Below are 18,387 nucleotides of genomic sequence, written 5' to 3' on the forward strand. Positions count from 1 at the left end.
GCGAGGTTCGTCTGAAAATGAACGAACGCGAGGTTCGTTTGATAAAAGAACGCGAGGTTCAACTTGGAACGAACGCGAGGTTCGTTTAAAAAAAATGAACACGGGGTTCGTCTGAAGTTCGAACGCGAGGTTCGTCTGAAGTACGAACGCGAGGTTCGTCTGAAGAACGAACGCGAGGTTCGTTAAAAAATTGAGCTTGACGCTCACCTGAGTTGAACGCGAGGTTCACCTTAGAACGAACGCGAGGTTCGTTAAAATTGAGCTTGACGCTCACCTGAGTTGAACGCGAGGTTCACCTTAGAACGAACGCGAGGTTCGTTAAAATTGAGCTTGACGCTCACCTGAGTTGAACGCGAGGTTCACCTTAGAACGAACGCGAGGTTCGTTGAGCGCGAAGCTCGGTTAAAATTGAACGAACGCGAGGTTCGTTTGAGGTAACCACCTCCTTAATTTTCGCCACGTCTTCACGCATGAACCCTTAGGGTTTCAAATTGAAACCGCCGCCGACAAACCAAAAAAAAACCTTTGATTTTTATTTTCAAAACAAATCCAAAATTGGAAAATTTGAAGAAAAAATCAAAGAAAAAAATCCAAAATTTTCCAAAAAGGTACTGTTCACCGGCGATTTTTCAGTTACTGTCCATCCGAAAAATACTTTACTGTTCACCCGAAATAAAAAATTCTCTACTGTTCACCGAACATTATTGTTCATCCGAACCCAAAAATTGAATCTTTAACCAGAGATTTAAGATCAAAAACCCAATAAAACTTAAATCCCTAAGAATTAATCAAGGTGGCTCTGATACCACTTGTTAGATCTAAACCATATAGCCATGATTAATTCAAAGAGATTAACAAAAATCAAAAGAGCGGAAGCTTATACCTGAATCCATAGATTGATCTTGTTTTTGGGTTTTGGATCTTCTAACCTTAGGGTTTTCTCCTTTAGCCGAATTTCTCTCTTAGATGGGGGTGCTAACCTTAGGGTTTTCTCCTTTAGCCGAATTTCTCTCTTAGATGGGGGTGAAGAGAATTAGAGAATGTAACCCTAGGTTAGGGACCATAACCCCTTATTTATAGATGTTGTACTTTTGTAATTTAGCCCCTCAATAAATCACAATTACAACCTGGTATCTGCACATATAACCCCATGACTTATTTAAGTACCAAATTAACCCAACTTAATTGATCACTTTAGTGGGTTATCCTGAAAGATAGCAATACACATTGATTAATCATATGTGACCACAAATAGATTTATTAGATTAAATCCAACATATCATCCTTTTGAATTAATGTCCTCTTTCTACTAATTCTCCATGTTTCATACAATAGACCGTTGACAGTAATTAGTTAATGTTGTCAGCATAACAGGCCTCATCTATACAATTTAATAAAAATAATCAACATGATCCCGAGATATATAATCAAGGGCGGCTAGTTCATATTATGTTAACTTATACCAACTTCTTGTTGCCTAACAGCATAACAGGCCTCATCTATACAATTTAATAAAAACAATCAACATGATCCACAGACTAATAATCAAGGGCAGTTAGTTGAGTACATATTATGTTAACTTATACCAACTTGTACAAAGGAAAGGCTCATTGACCAAAAAAAAAAAAAACTTGTACAAAAGATTAAAGTTCTGGTTCTCTTCTTCATAAATAAAGTTTGGATATTCTAGCTAGTATGATATTAGCCAATAATTGTTCTATCTTCATATTGTAAGGCCCAGCGTACCGCCATGATAAGCAGAGACCAAATATTCCATTCTTAAGAGGAAATACATAAATTTCTCAAAAATAAGCATATAATCATGTAACAGTTTCATGACTCATATTATGTGAAGCTATGAGAACTTTAGTAATGCTCGTCATGCTTTTAGGTCGCTGTACATAGGCAAATAGAGATAGATTTTGGTCAATTGTAAGTATAAACTTAATTTTATATTTGTACACATGTATTTCTAATTAGAATTCCTAATTTATTTATTTCTATTGCTATATGTTATTTAGAAGGCGCTTGAACCTTCACAAGAATTTGTCTTGTCCCAGTCTCAGAGCATAGAGAACATTCCTACCGATTCTAATCGCATGACTAGAGAGCAATGGAGGGAAATTGTTGATGGAGTTTATGGCTCTAGACCAATCAAGAAATTAAGGGAGGGTGCCTTTATCAAGTGCAAAATTTAGGACAGTCTCCACTAGCAGGAATATACAAAGCGACTCGTCCGTGACCTCAAAGCGACTATGTAAGACATCGTACGTCGTGGCTAAACTTGGACGGTATTTAATGAACAATGTTCAACCCTCCATGTTTTTTCAATTCATTCCCATTATTACGCGTGAGCTAGGGGGTGCACAATCGACTTGGGATGTTGTGCAGCACCTCAGTGATTGTCCATCGTTGAAGGAGATTTGCCCGGAGTCGATATACTTAGAGATCTTAATTAAGTTGGCGTTTGACGAGCATGCAGCTCATGGTGGTGGAGAGGTATATATGATGTGACATATATGTATTTATTATGATATTTTTGGTATATATATGAGAGGTATATATGATGTGACATATATGTATTTATTATGATATTTTTGGTATATATATATCTTATGTGGAGTGATAATCTTTTCAACATATATGTATTTATTATGATATTTTTGGTATATATATATCTTATGTGGAGTGATAATCTTTTCAGGTTGGAGGAGGTACTCCCGTAAGGAGCAGCAGTACGATACGACGTTCTAATACAGACGATACTGATAACAGGGATGCCGACCACGACAATGATGAGGAGTGAGTGAGACTTGTGTTAAGACATATTATGACTTTTGAATGAATATTATTTGAGCATGCGAGATGTATTGTGATTGTGTTTATATGATGAGTATTATTCGATATTGTGGATTGACGGATGAAATTGAATGAGTATTCATTTGGAATGTGAACGTTTATCATGGTTGATTTTATGATATATTGTTAAATATTGTCATTGGATTGATGTCGATACATGTTATATGTGTATTCTCTCGTATGGGAGGCTACCGGAAAAGTAAAAAAAATTTTGCGTAAATATATACATTGGCGATGAGAAAATCTGTAGCCAATGTTTTAAACATTGGCGACGGATTTTCCCGTCGCCAATGTACATTGGTGATGGGTAAATCCGTCACTAATGTTTAAACATTGGCGACGCATATACCCATCGCCAATGTTTATTAGCGACGGAAGGCTCCCGTCGCCAAAGAAATCCGTCGCTAATAGTCGTCCATCGCCAATAACTATTGGCAACGGGGAAACTCATCGCCAATACTTATTGGTGACAGATTTATTAGCGACGGATCCATTTCTATCACCAATATGTATTGGTGACGGATTTTGAGGCATTGATAACGGATTTCCCCATTGTCAATGCCCTGTTTTCTACTAGTGGTTATACCCATTGAAATATGGAAAATTTTTACTTTTGGCTTGATCTTTCTTTACAAACAATTTGAAGCATACATATCATGAGGGTGAATCCATTGGAATTTTGAACATTCTTTTAGAGGTTTAAAAGCATTGAATGCTTATTGTGCTTTGAATAATGGATCAAAGTGTAGGCTTCTAAACTCGTGTGCGGGTAGCGCGAATAATGCGCGATTTTAACGCGATTATTAGACGCACTTAGCATTTTGCACGCTTGTCGCTGCCGCTTAAATGTTCTATTATATATATATATATAATTATATATATATATATATATATATATATAGTAAGACTCCTATCAACTTAAGTGGATGTCCATCAAACTTTTTAGTCACTCATTTATATATATATATAAAACATCTTCATATCCTTCATGGCTAATATTCATTATATAAACCCATCAATCATATATATTAAGCAAACAAATACCTATAAAGTAGCAATGTTTCTATTTTCTATATAGTACAAGTACAAGAAGTTTATTGGCAGGCAGGTACGAACGGCCAAATTTATTGAAATTAACCTTCAAGAAGAAGGTCTAAGACAAGAGAGGCAGCATAGCATGGCGAGTCCTATACTTGGCCACCAAAGGCTTGTGCATGGGCACATCGAACCCCTGACCTTCGGTCATGTCGACGAGCTCCTTTCCGACTCTCTCCCACTCGAAGCACTGAAGCAAACCCCCTAAAGCCGTGAGCATCACTCTCATTGCCAAACCGGACCCTGGACAACTCCTCCTCCCCATCCCAAATGGAAAATACGTCTCCAAATCTTTATTCTCCTCAGCCTCCAAGAACCTCTCAGGCTTGAAACTTGTAGGATCAACCCAATGCTCAGGGTCTCTGTACACCGCACACGCATTTGGAATTAGCATGGTGCCAGCAGAGACATAAAACCCTCCAACGGTGCACTCGTTTCTTGATTCGCGGGGGAGGAGGAGTGGACCGACAGGACAGAGTCGAAAGGATTCTTTAAGGACGCTGTTGAGGTAGGGGAGGTCGGGGAGGTCTGAGTAGCTGAGGAGGCGGTTGGAGCCAACGACGGTGTTTATTTCGGATGTTACGTTGTTCTTGGCTTCAGGGTGGTTGAGGAGAAGAGCCATCGTCCATTCAAGCTGCTGGATTATGGTGGGAATCCCGGACAATAGCAGACTCTGCATGCATGAATGAAATTAATTTCTCAAAAGTACATTAATAGCTAGGCAGCATTTACATAATTAAGTACGTATGTATGTCCTAATTTAGACACAAGAAGAGAAACACATATCAATGAATTAACATAGAAAATATTTCATTACTGTACTGGGATCCGTAAACATAGGAAACATGCAGAAAACATATGATTTTAGTAATCAACAAACATATGAAATTAAATATATAGAAAAATTGTCATAACTGATAATATGGGACCTGACAGTATGATACCCGCGGCTATATGCAAACGGTATAACCTCTATTTCCCAATAACTGTTTGGTTGTTTGGTTAATAACATAGATCTTCATAATTATAAACCTATAAATGCTTTGGTACAAACACAACGGTTCATTACAGGATCATCCCACTGGGTGATATGAATTCTAGAAGCACCACAACGGTTCATTACAGGATCACCCCACTGGGTGATATGAATTCTAGAAGCACCACAACAAAAGTTGCACATGCCCAGCTTTATTTTACGACACATGATGTAGCAATGTGGTGTTATTTGCAAAGGGTTAAACAACAGCGATGCAAATAAAATATATTACAAGTCACAATACATATTTATGTTGTAAGATAAGAAATAACATAAAAGTCAAAAAGCCACTTAATCTATCGTGGAACACTTAAACGAGATGGACTTGCGTTGTTCTGACGTTCATCATTGCTTAGTTAATAAAAATTGAACACTTTAAATACTTTTGCTGGGTTAACATCGTTGTAGAGCTTGATGGAAATATAAAGGAGCATATTTCCTTTTGCTTGTTTGGGGATAAGGTAGGAAGCTGATACAAGGACATTAATTGATAGACGAAAATAGGAGAATTGAAACACAACACAAATATATTGGCAACTCAACACGTACATGTATCTGTCACCAATTTTGCAACAACTTCCCACGTGTGTAGAAAGACCCTCTCCAAATATGTTCAATTCATACTTTCAACTTATGTTGTGCTCCATTTGTGTGACACAAAGATCGATGTGTAGCAAGGTGACAAAAAAGTATCGTAAGTTATAACTTATGTTGTACTGAAGTGACTCCTATGTATTCTAGAGATGACTTCCACCATACTTACATTATGTATTAATTGATGTACGATAGGTTTGAGAAAAGATAGCCCCAATGTGTATCTCATATATATCAGCAAGTATATCAAAGTAAATTCATGGGGTAGAAAAAGTTAATGGAGGCAACCCTCCACACAATTCACAAAAGCTTTTCCTATTCTCTATCCTTCATCAAGGAAACCTCCAATTGCAACAAGAAGTTGTGATAATGGTTGAGAATTATAAATTATATATCTAATATTTGCTCATGTCTACATGCTGACGGCTCTTTCCATGGACCAAAATCTATTGTAGATATCTATGTTTTAAAAATTCTTTGTCAAAAAAATTTGAACCTAGATAGCTTTGGTGGTACCACGTCAAAAGTCTCCATTAGCACATAATAAGATTCCAACATGGCCACAAAAATTCAAAATTTAAAGCAGGTTTAAATAAAACATTTAGGTGTTGTTTGGCAACGAGTTAAGTGAGTGTTAAAGAGACTCAACCCCTTCTTAACAGGCCAAACACAAAAATTCTATACAAGTGTTAAAGTGAGTTAACTCTCTATAAATTGTCAAACACAAAAAATACAGAAGAGTTACGCTAACCCCTCTAGAGGGACTAAATTGAATTAACCTCTCAAAATGAGGGGTTTACTAATACTCCTATTTGGAAGGATTAAGAGTCAACATTTTTATTTATAAAGAAAATAGTCAAAATCAACATTATTTCCAAATACTAAAATTGATCACAAAGCTCAAAATAAAACTTATTTAACGGGTTAATAATTTAGTCTTTCGGGTTATTGATCGAATGCATGCTAATCTTTCTTCTTAATCCGTTTTTCTTAACGGTTAGCCAAATGTAGTGAGTTGAGGTTTCCAACCCATAAAATAGTTCTCAATTTATAAGAACATCTTAATTAGCTTATAGAATTATAACTCTAACCTTCCACCATAATTCCACAGTTTTGATGGATCACCACAGTTCCTGAGTTTTACGCGCTACCAGTTTTCTTTAGCACGTTCTTTGTCCCCGTATGCAAAGGGAAAAAAGAAGAAGAAGAAGAAGAAGAGGGTAGATCCAAATTCATTCTTATGCGTGTACCTGTACCATTCCTTTGAGGTAGTTTTCGTTGTAGGTCTCCTTCCCCTCCCACTCCTGCATCTCCACCAAAGTCTCAACCACAGTAGTAGGCGCAGTGGCGCTCTTCTTCATCTTGCTCTTATTGCCCTTTTTCTTGTTTCTTTGTTCTCTTACCTCCTCCAACAACTCAGCCGCCAACTCATCAAGCTCCCTCTCCAGCCTCTTCCTCCTCCTCCTATCCCACAACCCCGCCCCCACCCACTTCAAGAACGGGAAATAATCCCCGACGTGCACGCCGTTCACCACGTGGAAGAACTCCTCGACGAGCCCACGGAACCTCCTCCCGGTCTCCGTAACGTCGTCTTCATCCTCCCCGAAGCACCGCTTCCCTGCTACGGCCCTCATCATCACGTTCATCGTCACCTCCGAAAGCTTCGGCCGTAAAGTACAGACTCCTCTTCCATTTTCCTTTTTGAGAAGAGATCTTAGCATAACTTTGACTTCTTGATGAATGATGCCGGCGGAGAGGGACTGGATGATGGCGGGGGAGAAGAGGACGGCATGAGCGGTGCGGCGGTGGCTTTTCCAGAGGGGGCCGTAGGGGTCGACTCCGAAGGCGGTGTGGTCGTGGGTGAGGTCCTTTAAGCTGGGGAGGGCGGGGCGGTTGGAGAAGGTGAGGTCGTTCTTGACCAGGCATTCTTGGATGGCTGAGCAGGGAGAGACGACAAGGTGCGGCGGGTGCCGAGCGCGGAGGAGATCGAGGACGGTGGGTATCAGCGGGAGAGGGGCGGAGGAGGGAGTGGTGACGGTTGACGGGAGAGGAGTGGAGGTGGCGATGGATGGGGGAGGAAGGTGGCTGACGATGGTGGCGAGGCGAGAATGGGAGGAACTCGGACGACGACGTCGATGGCCGAGAAGGAGGACGAGGGGAGGGTGGATGGTGATCGACATGGAGAGGGTGGCGAAGAGGATCAGTAGGGCGTTCCCCTGCATTGCGAAGTGTAAGTTCCGCTGACGACGATGATTGTGAGGGATGCTCTAGAAGAGGAAGAATATATCAAGAAGGCTAAATGTCATAAAACCTGACTTAGCTTTGGATGATTATTAGAAAACGCTGGTCTTTGAAAATATCAGAGAACCCCCCCTAAGTTTATGGGGTTATCAGAAAATCCCCCTTAGCTTGGATATTTTATCAGAAAAACTCTCTAATTTAAGGGGATTTCCTGATAAAATCTTAAAGTTAAAGGCAGTTTTTGGATAAAATCTAAAAGCTAAAGGGTGGTTTTGTTATACTCCGAATACTTAAGGGGGTAGTTCTGATATTTTGAAAGTTAAGAGGGGTTTTTCAATAATTGCCCCAAGTTATGAGGGGTTTCTGATATTTAGTCCTATGTAAGAATATCACGGTGAGTGACATCATAAAAATGGGTAAATTGCACTGAATTCTAATAACTCTTATCATTTTGTAGTAACTCCCTAATAAATTTCAAAATCACACTAAACTCTCAATAATTTTGAAAACAAATTCTCAATAACTTTTTAAATTTTGCATATAACCCCATAAATTAGAATAAAACGTAACTTTATAAAAAGGTATTTTGAAGGACTTGCAGTAAAAAAAAAAGGCAGGGTGCGGGTCCCTAGTCTAGGCGCAAACAAGAGAAGAACAAATTACAAAAGAGTTAGAAAATATAAAAAAAAATATAATAAAGAACAATTTTAATAATTTAAGGGATATTTTGATCTTTTTAAGTCACATTAGTGGTATGTGTTATGTTAGATGTAATGATGTTTTTACACCAAATTTAATAATTTAGGAAAAAATATAAGTACTCTGTTTTCGTCAAAAGTTGGTTTTGCTGTGGAATTCATTATATCTTCGGTCGATTACAATAAATTCAAAAGAGATACTCTTTTTATAAGACTTCTTTTACACAACAAAATAAAAATTATAACTTTTTAGAAACAAACGCAGGATCGTTGTTTGGATCACTGCTTGCGTGAGATCTTTGCCTGTGCCGGGAGCGCTTTGACTCGTGGACCACCAAATCACAGATTCTGATTGAATCGTGAGGGGTTTAATGATTCTATCTTCGTTTATCGAAGTGAGAATTTGAAACGAGATCTTATCAAAGTAAGATAGTCGTTCTTCTTAAGATCAAGTCAAAGCTCGAATCTCAAGGAATTGCTAGAAGCTTAGGAACTCTGCTCTCTCTGCTTCAAAGTGCTCAAAAATGATCAGCCCTCCTAAAAAATGGCCTTCGGGGGGTATTTATAACCTCCAGGAAAAAATCTGCTTCCGAGACAGTGTTTGCTGTCTCGGCGGCCGAGACAACAAAGACTGTCTCGGGTTCCGAGACAGTAAAGATTGTCTCGGCCCACGAGACAGTAAATACTGTCTCGGAAACAATAACTGTCTGGCAGTTTTCTTGTAACTCCCTTTCCACATTTTACAACTCCGTTATTTTGGTAGTTATCAACGTGATTCTCGCCCACGACGTTTCCCACGTTCTTGAACAGTTGGTGGCCACGTGTTGGTGGTTACAAAACAGTTTCTGATCTTTTGAAGGCTGTCTCCCGCGTGCGAGACAGTAAAGTCTGTCTCGCGTGCGAGACAGTAAAGACTGTCTTTTTGATTTTTTGATAATTCCTTTTTGAGCTGTATTCGGATATCTTTCAGTATTTTTTGACGCCTACAGATACCCCCTCCAAAGTGTTCCAGACTTATTCTTTTATAGAGGAGTCTGGGACACTTTGGATAAGACAGGTCTTATTTGCAATCCTTTCAATACTTAATTGAGTAGATCGTGTAGAAGAATCTGTAAAATGGCTCCAGCCCTTGATCTCTTCATCCATTAGTTTATTCAGTTCTTTGTAGAATAGCTAATGCTTCTTCGGCACTGCGTTTATCACTTGACCGTTGTTGAGATCTTGAATCGAGGCTGGTATTTCCATATTGATGCTTGTATGTCCATTGAGAGTTCGTCAGGTTATCCTTAAGAATATTCAGATTAATATTCTCCAGAAACTGCCTGTCGAATGTAGGAAAACAGTTTAGACTCGTGTACCTATTGGAGTAATACGGTCCCTTTTTTGTTGGTAGAGATGAACCCAATGATGGAGAGGAAGAATTTTATATTCTATCTCCTGGTCTCTTGTTTGTTGGTAGATATAAACCCGAAATCGGAGAGGAAGAATTTTATACTCTATCTCCTGGTCTCTTGTTTGTTGGTAGAGATAAACCCGAAATTAGAGAGGAAGAATTTTATACTCTATCTCCTGGTCTCTTGTTTGTTGGTAGAGATAAACCCGAAATCGGAGAGGAAGTAGAGATAAACCCGAAATCGGAGAGGAAGAATTTTATATTCTATCTCCTGGTCTCTTGTTTGTTGGTAGAGATAAACCCGAAATCGGAGAGGAAGAATTTTATATTCTATCTCCTGGTACAAAGGAAACTCAAAGTGGGATCTCCACCTAGAGAATCTGGATTGATTTGAATAATCCTAACTGTCATAAGGTTTGATTATTCAATTCAAAGTTGGACCTTTCGTTCGCAAAATGAATCGAAAGGAGATTTTGGTTGTGGTCCTAACTGTAGTAAGGTTTGACCAAGTGGGAGTTTCGAGGTGATCCTAACTGTAGGAATGTTTGATCACTCGATTTATGGACCTCTCGTTCATTGAAGGAATCGAGAGGGGATTTTAGCTTTGGTCCTAACTGTTTAAAGGTCTGACCAAGTGAGACGATCCTAACTGTTTAAAGGTTTGATCGTTCAATTTTTAGACCTCTCGTTCATGGAAGGAATCGAGAGGGGATTTTGGTTTTGGTCCTAACTGTTTAAAGGTCTGACCAAATAAGGATTTGAGACGATCCTAACTGTTTAAAGGTTTGATCGTTCAATTTGTGGACCTCTCGTTCATAAAAGGAATCGAGAGGGGATTTTGGCTTTGGTCCTAACTGTTTAAAGGTCTGACCAAATAAGGATTTGAGATGATCCTAACTGTTTAAAGGTTTGATCGTTTAATTTGTGGACCTCTCGTTCATAAAAGGAATCGAGAGAGGATTTTGGCTTTGGTCCTAACTGTTTAAAGGTTTGACCATGTGAGGACTTGAGACGATCCTAACTGTTTAAAGGTTTGATCGTTCAATTTGTGGACCTCTCGTTCATAAAAGGAATCGAGAGGGGATTTTGGCTTTGGTCCTAACTGTTTAAAGGTCTGACCAAATAAGGATTTGAGACGATCCTAACTGTTTAAAGGTTTGATCGTTCAATTTGTGGACCTCTCGTTCATAAAAGGAATCGAGATGGGATTTCGGCTTTGGTCCTAACTGTTTAAAGGTCTGACCAAATAAGGATTTGAGACGATCCTAACTGTTTAAAGGTTTGATCGTTCAATTTGTGGACCTCTCGTTCATAAAAGGAATCGAGAGGGTATTTTGGCTTTGGTTCTAACTGTTTAAAGGTTTGACCATGTGAGAATTTTGTGAGGGAAGATTGATCCAACGAAGTGATCGAATCTCATCTCAGCAAAAGAGTATTCAGAAATCACCGTAGGGATGTAGTGTTTATCACTTTGGAGTATTCAGAAATCACCGTAGGGATGTAGTGTTTATCACTTTGTTTGTAATGATCGGGTTATCCCTAAGGGGGTGTTAGTCAATTGGGATATTTTCATGCAAAATGGGATAATTGGTAAAGTGAAATAATTTTTCGCTAGTGGGATATTTTAGTGAGATAAATAGGAACAATTTTGTGAAGCAGGATATTTAATAAAATAACGTGGGATAAATTTTTATAATCATGAAATATATATTTATGCATTTTAAAGATGTAAATACTATTTATGTATTTTAAACTTACTATTATTGATTGATAATTGCTTACAAGAATGTTCTTTACTATTAAATAACTTTTGGTTAGAGTATAAGATATTGATAATTATTATTATAATGATGGTCTAATAATGGTGATAACCATAATAGGAAAGAAGTAAACAAAAAAAAGAAACATAAAAAATAAAAAATAACAAAATAAATATGAGTTCTAGTTTTTTATTACCTAGTTCCAAGCTAAAACTTAGAATAATTTGAGAGACAAGAACTCTCATTTTTGTATAGAAAAATAAACTGTTTAAAGGTTTGACCAAATATGAGTTTTGTGAGGGAAGATTGATCTAAAGAAGTGATCGAATCTCATCTCAGCAAAAGAGTATTCGGAGATCGCCGTGGGGATGTAGTGTTTATCACTTTGTTTGTAATGATCGGGTTATCCCTAAGAAAATTACATATAGCATTCTTCCGAGAACTTCCCGTTACATGAACCATCCACCCCCAGCTTCCTTCGCGAAACTGGGTCTAACATCAAACTGAGTTACATGACTGGGTTATCCTTAAGAATATTACATGCAAAAAATTTTTAGGAACTTCCCGTCAAGAGTAGGAAATAGTTTAGACTCATATACCTATTGGAGTATCGAGGAGTAGTTTATACTCGTATACTCTTTGGAGTGAGGGGAAACAGTTTATACTCGTGCACCCAATGGAGTTAAGGAGAACAGTTTATACTCGTGTATCCAATTGAGTTAGAGTCGTCTTTACTTGGCTTGTTTCGCCGTTATGACGCCAGAGTCAATTAAGGCTTGGATTTTGTTTTTGAGCCCGAAGCAAATCTCGGTGGGATGAAGAACTCTTCTGTGGTACGCACAGTAGTTTGGATCCGTAACCCTCTTAGCTCCCTCCTGATCTTTAATAGGTGGTAGCTCGATCTTGTCGTTGGCGAGGAGGTATTTCAAGATGGCTGGAGCTTCATCATCTTCGAAAGAATACTTCTTTTGAAACCTCGGATCGGGAGTCACGTTCCCAGTGATTGCAGATGTCGTCGGTCGGCTTCTCTCAGCTTTCTTTCTTTTAAGAAAATGTTCAGCTTGTTCACCACGCATTTTCAAATCTTTCCAAGTTTTGGATGGTACGACCCCCAGAGCTTCCAGAACATCGATAGAGAGATTATTGTGGCATGTTTGCAGGATGAACTCCTCTGTAACAGGATCTCTGCAATTCATTGCCTTGTTACGGAAGCGCTTGACAAAATTGTCGACTGACTCTCCGTCTTTTTGTTTCTCATCTAAAAGGGATCCGATTGACACTTCGGTGTCATCATCGAAGAAATTGCTGAGGAACAAACTTTTCATGTCATCCCAGTAATTAATGCTTCCTGGCTTGAGACGTCGGTACCAATCGAAGGCGGGCCCACGAAGGGTGCCAACGAATGACCGGACCCTTAAAGCCCATTTTCAGAGATCATGCTCAAATGAGACTTGAAATAAATCAAATGCTGAATAGGCGAACTTTTTCTGTCAAACGGTGTGAAGTTAATCAAATTGAATTTTGCCGGGTACGGTATTGAATCCCATTCTCTTGGATAGGGACATGGAATACCCGTCTTTTTCACTTCTTGAGCCGCCATCAAAGCATTGACTTTGTTTTCAAGCTCTTTCATTTTCTCGTCATTGCCTATGTCTTCATTCGAAGAACGTTGAGGAGAATGAGTTAGGTCACCCCCTGTAAGAGGTGTCATTAAACCACCACCAATATCGTTATTGGGAGGGTGCGTTAAACCACCCCCAGCGTTATTGCTATTGGGAGGTGTATCAGCAAAGATGATTTCCTCCACTTCTGGATCACTGTCATCTACAACATTCTGAGTGTTGCGGCTGGATTCAGCTCGCTAACTGGACTCAGGAGGTTGAGGCCGTTGAGTTAGCACTTCTCTCATTTGTTGGATAGCTAACTCCATCTCTGTCTTCATCTCAGCTCTAATTTCTTCACGTTGTTTCGCTAGAGCTTCTTGAAGCATTTGAGCAAACTGATCAGAAGTGATCGTGATGACTTCTCTGGTTTGTTCTGTGCTGGATATGGTATCATCCGAAGCAATGGCTGAACAAGTGTTTGAAAGTTCATCCTCTGAGGATATTCCTTCATGCATTCTCTTATAATCCCTGCGTCTGATGGCTCCTAATTGGGGTCGGGACATCTGTTTGGCAATTCTTGAATTGACTTTTCCTCTCGGGGAAAAGTCGGGATTTGATTCACTTGAATGCCATTTAGATTTTTCTTTATCAGCCACGTTGATGGTGACTTCAGGGATTCATCCTCTTACTAGTAAGCTTCTTGTTGAAACGTCTCGGTTTGGACTTTAACATTTCAGTAGAAAGTATCTGGAGCACAGAAACTTTCGGCGGAATGGCTTTAAAGCAGTTGCATTTGGACAACACTGCTTTGATAAGTTTTTTCACATACACAATGACTATTCGTTTCTCGAACAGTCGTTTTATGTGATTTGTTCCCACCTTTAGTTTGATAGTACAACTCGTCAGCATGGTGACCAGAGCAACCTATCTTCTGTTTTTGTGTTTGAACCTTGTTAACATACCCAGGATGACTTGTCGTCGCCTCTGAGCGATCCAAGGTTATGTCAAGAGTCATACGTTTAGAACCACCCCCTTGCGGGTGTAGAGTCCTAACGTGCTCCGAATGCTGATTTTTCACAACTTCAGACTTTGGAATCCAAACTTGACAAAGTTTCGGTGGTTCTTTGGCCACCGTTTCCTTCATCCTTTCTCGTCTTTGTTGTAAGAGAGCACGGGCATGAGCAGCGTTTGCACGACATTTTTGTATACGTTCTTTAAGGGTCGAATGAGCCCTTTTGACAATAGTCTATTTTTCCGTCGTGAGTTTAGCAGAGACATAAGTGATTGGTCGTTGAGACAACTGAACCACTCGATGCCTCCTCGACTCTAAGTCCGCATGATAACGAACTCCGTCGGATTGTTCCAAAGCCTTAGCCATTTGGCGAGCGCGGCGTTGGCGTTGTCTCTGACGAGTTCTTTTCGTCAATGACGGCGAGCTTTGATTTAATGACTCCTTAATTGAAGAAGAGTCATTATGAGCAGAGAGGTTGCGAGTAGAATCCTCAGCAACAATTAAGCGAGAGTCTTCATCTGTAGTGTTTGACAACTTCAACAAAGATAAAATCTTCCTGCATTTGCGAGGAAGACTTTACAGATGAGGATGATAAATACTCCTCAAACTTCGCTTGGTCGAACTCGTACTCGACCGTTGATTCAACCGGGATCTTGATGGTTGGCTGCGACACGACGGTCTCGGCAGCGAGACCGTTGGCTCCCACTGTGGTCGCCAGCTTGTTTGCGTCAAAAGTTGGTTTTGTCATGGAATTCATTATATCTTCGGTCGATTACAATAAGAAAATTATAACTTTTTAGAAACAAACGCAGGATCGTTGTTTGGATCGCTGCTTGCGTGGGATCTTTGCCTGTGTCGGGAGCGCTTTGACTCGTGGACCACAAATCACAGATTCTGATTGAATCTTGAGGGGTTTAATGATTCTTCCTTCGTTTATCGAAGTGAGAATTTGAAACGATATCTTATCAAAGTAAGATAGTCGTTCTTCTTGAAATCAAGTCAAAGCTCGAATCTCAAGGGATGGCTAGAAGCTCAGGAACTCTGCTCTCTCTGCTCCAAAATGCTCAAGAATGATCAGCCTCTTCAAACAAATGATCACAGGGGTGGTATTTATAACCCCTGGAGAATAACCACTTCCGAGACAGTGTTTGCTGTCTCGGCGGTCGAGACAGCAAAGACTGTCTCGGGTTCCGAGACAGTAAACACTGTCTCGGGTTCCGAGACGGTAAATGCTGTCTCGGAAATCCTCAACCGCCCAGCAATTTTCTTGTAACTGCCTTCCCACGTTTTACAACTCAGTTATTTTGGCAGTTATCAACGTGATTCTCGCACACGACGTTTCCCACGTTCTTGAACAGTTAGTGGCCACGTGTCGGCGATTACAAAACAGTTTCTGATCTTTTGAAGGCTGTCTCGCGGGCGAGACAGAGAATGCTGTCTCGCATGGCGAGACAGAGAATACTGTCTCGCCTGCGAGACAGTAAAGACTGTCTCGCGTGCGAGACAGCCCATACTTGTGTTCTTCTGCGCCTGGGCGAGACAGTAAAGACTGTCTCGCGTGCGAGACAGCCCATATTTGTGTTCTTCTGCCTTTTTTGGATGATATCCTTTTTGAGTTGTATTCGGATATCTCTCAGCATTTTTTGACGCCTACACTGCACTCAGAAATCATTTGCAGTTTCCATTGCTAATATGTGACCCTTACCTAATAGAAGAAACGAATGATTCATAAACTGTAATTTATTGCTTATCATATCTTTCAATTATTGCAGGATAAAGAAAAGTTGAATGATCAGCCTGGAAGGGTGTTTTGGGGTGGGGGTGGGTTTTTTTGTTGGTTTTTCTTTTTGAGAGGGTGGGGGTTGATTTGCATCAATGAAGATTTATAGAGAAGGGAAAATAATTAAAAAATAGGAAAGGGAAAAAAAAGATAGAAGAATATCTTCCATCTAGTTAGTGCAAAAGAAACAAAATGTTCAAAACAAATGACACTTATGCTAAATTGGAAACGGCCAAGGCTTACCAAGTTCTTGCATAGTAGAGCCTGATCACCATTTAGCATTATAGCCTGTAACCATTTTCCAAATTATCTTAGCAAGCGAAATGAACAAGGAACTGTAACTTAAGATAATAACTAAATGAGAAGCTAGCTAAAAGAAGAAAAGAAGGACAACATATGATATTATCTGAAAAAAATACTCAGAACAATACTGGATGGATAGCACCTTTCTAATGCGTTCCTCCTCAACCTGATCCACACAATGCAACAAGTTCTCCACAGAACCTAGTTAGAGATACAGGAAATTAGCTTTGCTATGAGTTCATTATTGTCGAGTTTGCAAAAAGGAAAACCTTTTAGTTTTGTACTACAAATGAAAGTAAGAACCAGTACAAGTAAATCAAATGCATCATAAGAACAAGGAATGTCCATGTGAGATGATCCTAGAGTTCATGATTTCCTATATAATCCTTATAAAAACACAAGTATTAGAAGTTAAGACAGTTTTCTTCATGATCCTTGCCACTAAAGGAGCAAACATTAGCTGAAGCAGAAAATCAGCACGTTGAATTTCAGTAGCACCACATGGGGCATGATGGGATATCACTAACTGTACTCAGTACAAATATCAAACTATTACATATCTTGAAAGAATATTTGAAGTTGCAAAATTGCAGCACTACAGGAACTTATCTCAATGCAGCCATCACCTACATGAATTAGTCATTACGAGAATTGAAAATACAAAGGGACAGGGACTGGACAATTCTTATTTTATAAGGATAACCCTGTCGAAGGAAACTGAAGATGGATTTTGATTTTTTTTCAGTCATTTAATTTGAGAGATGGAGTAAATCTCCTGTAAGAAACAAGGTTCCAATTAGCTTATTGGCTCGTTTGCTACCTCCTTTCTGAATTTCTCAGTATTCGGCAATTTTGAGCAAAATAAAAATTGAGTACATAGGAATACTATTGGAACTTGTACGTAATGGAGCAACAATAACTAAGCGGATGTGAATAGAGACAGTAAAATAGGGTAAGATCATTGCTAAGAATAGGTTGCCTGAACTAAGCTGAATGGAAGAAAATGATCAGCAGGCAACCAAGATAGGACACTGCTGAGGACACACTCTTGAACAAGCTTCCTAGATAACTAGAAGTTTCATAAGGAAACCATACCAAACTTGGTGATCAGTTTCAAAGCATGTACTTCTCCAATACCTTCAACTCCTGCTTACAGAGAAAAAAAATACAATAGATATCATCAAATCTGTTATACTGTATTTTTTAACTGATAAAGATTTAAAAACACAAAAAGAAAGAGGATTAAAATATAAAATGCAGCAATCTCAGTATAATCTACATAAAGAAAGAAATGATTATAATCTGGAGAGTTTCAATGACATATATATTGCAAGAAATTTCTCTGTTAGCGCGATACTGTAACAGTTTAAGATTTGTACTTGGACCATACATATATAAATGCATGGAAAGGAAAATAAATATTAAGAGAGATCAAGTACATATCCAACCTAAAAGAAGTAAAATTGATTAATTCATCCTTCCATGTATAATTAACTACTTGCGTAATAAAATGTATTAAAGACCATGTTTTCAGCATGCAGAAATTGTGGTACCAGCAAGAAATGCTCTGTTTGGTTCACAAGGAAACCAAAAGAAGGTCATTGTAGGAAATAGAGTTTCTATAATCATTTCTTTTCTTTTGTTTGGTTGGGGAAAAAAGAGGAAAAAAGTACATGTGAGACCCACTTCTAGAAATGTTAATAGTGCATTGGGCCCCAAAAGGAAGGAAAATTATTTCCAGAAAATGAGCCAGAAATGGGCGAGGAAAAGGAAAAATGGGTCCCACAGCCCATTTCTTATGGGTTATTTCCCAGAATTAGATTTCTGGGAAATCAACCAAACAGGCTGCAATTAAACATTAAGCCATCAGCTAAAAGAAGTTGCAAGACCGTTGAATCATCAATTGAGAATTAAGTAATGCTTAAACTTTTAAATAATCAGCTAAGACGAAGTAGCTAAGCTATTGAAAACAGCTAAACTATCAGGATGCCATCAGTGACAGGTCAAATCCC

At 39.0% G+C, this 18,387-nt stretch overlaps 1 protein-coding gene across 2 annotated transcripts in view; it reads right to left on the bottom strand.

Moving 5' to 3' along the window:
* The window catches only part of LOC109851203 (DNA polymerase I), an 84,679-nt gene that overhangs the window by 44,799 nt on the left and 21,493 nt on the right, over positions 1-18,387 (bottom strand). For both annotated transcript variants that reach the window (XM_020421242.1, XM_020421241.1), the window contains 3 exons: positions 17,471-17,521; positions 16,518-16,576; positions 16,316-16,360 (listed from right to left, as the gene is read on the bottom strand). In XM_020421242.1, coding sequence (XP_020276831.1) covers positions 16,316-16,360; positions 16,518-16,576; positions 17,471-17,521 — 155 coding nt within the window. The remainder of the gene's footprint in view (positions 1-16,315; positions 16,361-16,517; positions 16,577-17,470; positions 17,522-18,387) is intronic.

Source organism: Asparagus officinalis, chromosome 8 (genome assembly GCF_001876935.1).
Source record: "Asparagus officinalis chromosome 8, Aspof.V1, whole genome shotgun sequence".
NCBI lineage: Eukaryota > Viridiplantae > Streptophyta > Magnoliopsida > Asparagales > Asparagaceae > Asparagus > Asparagus officinalis.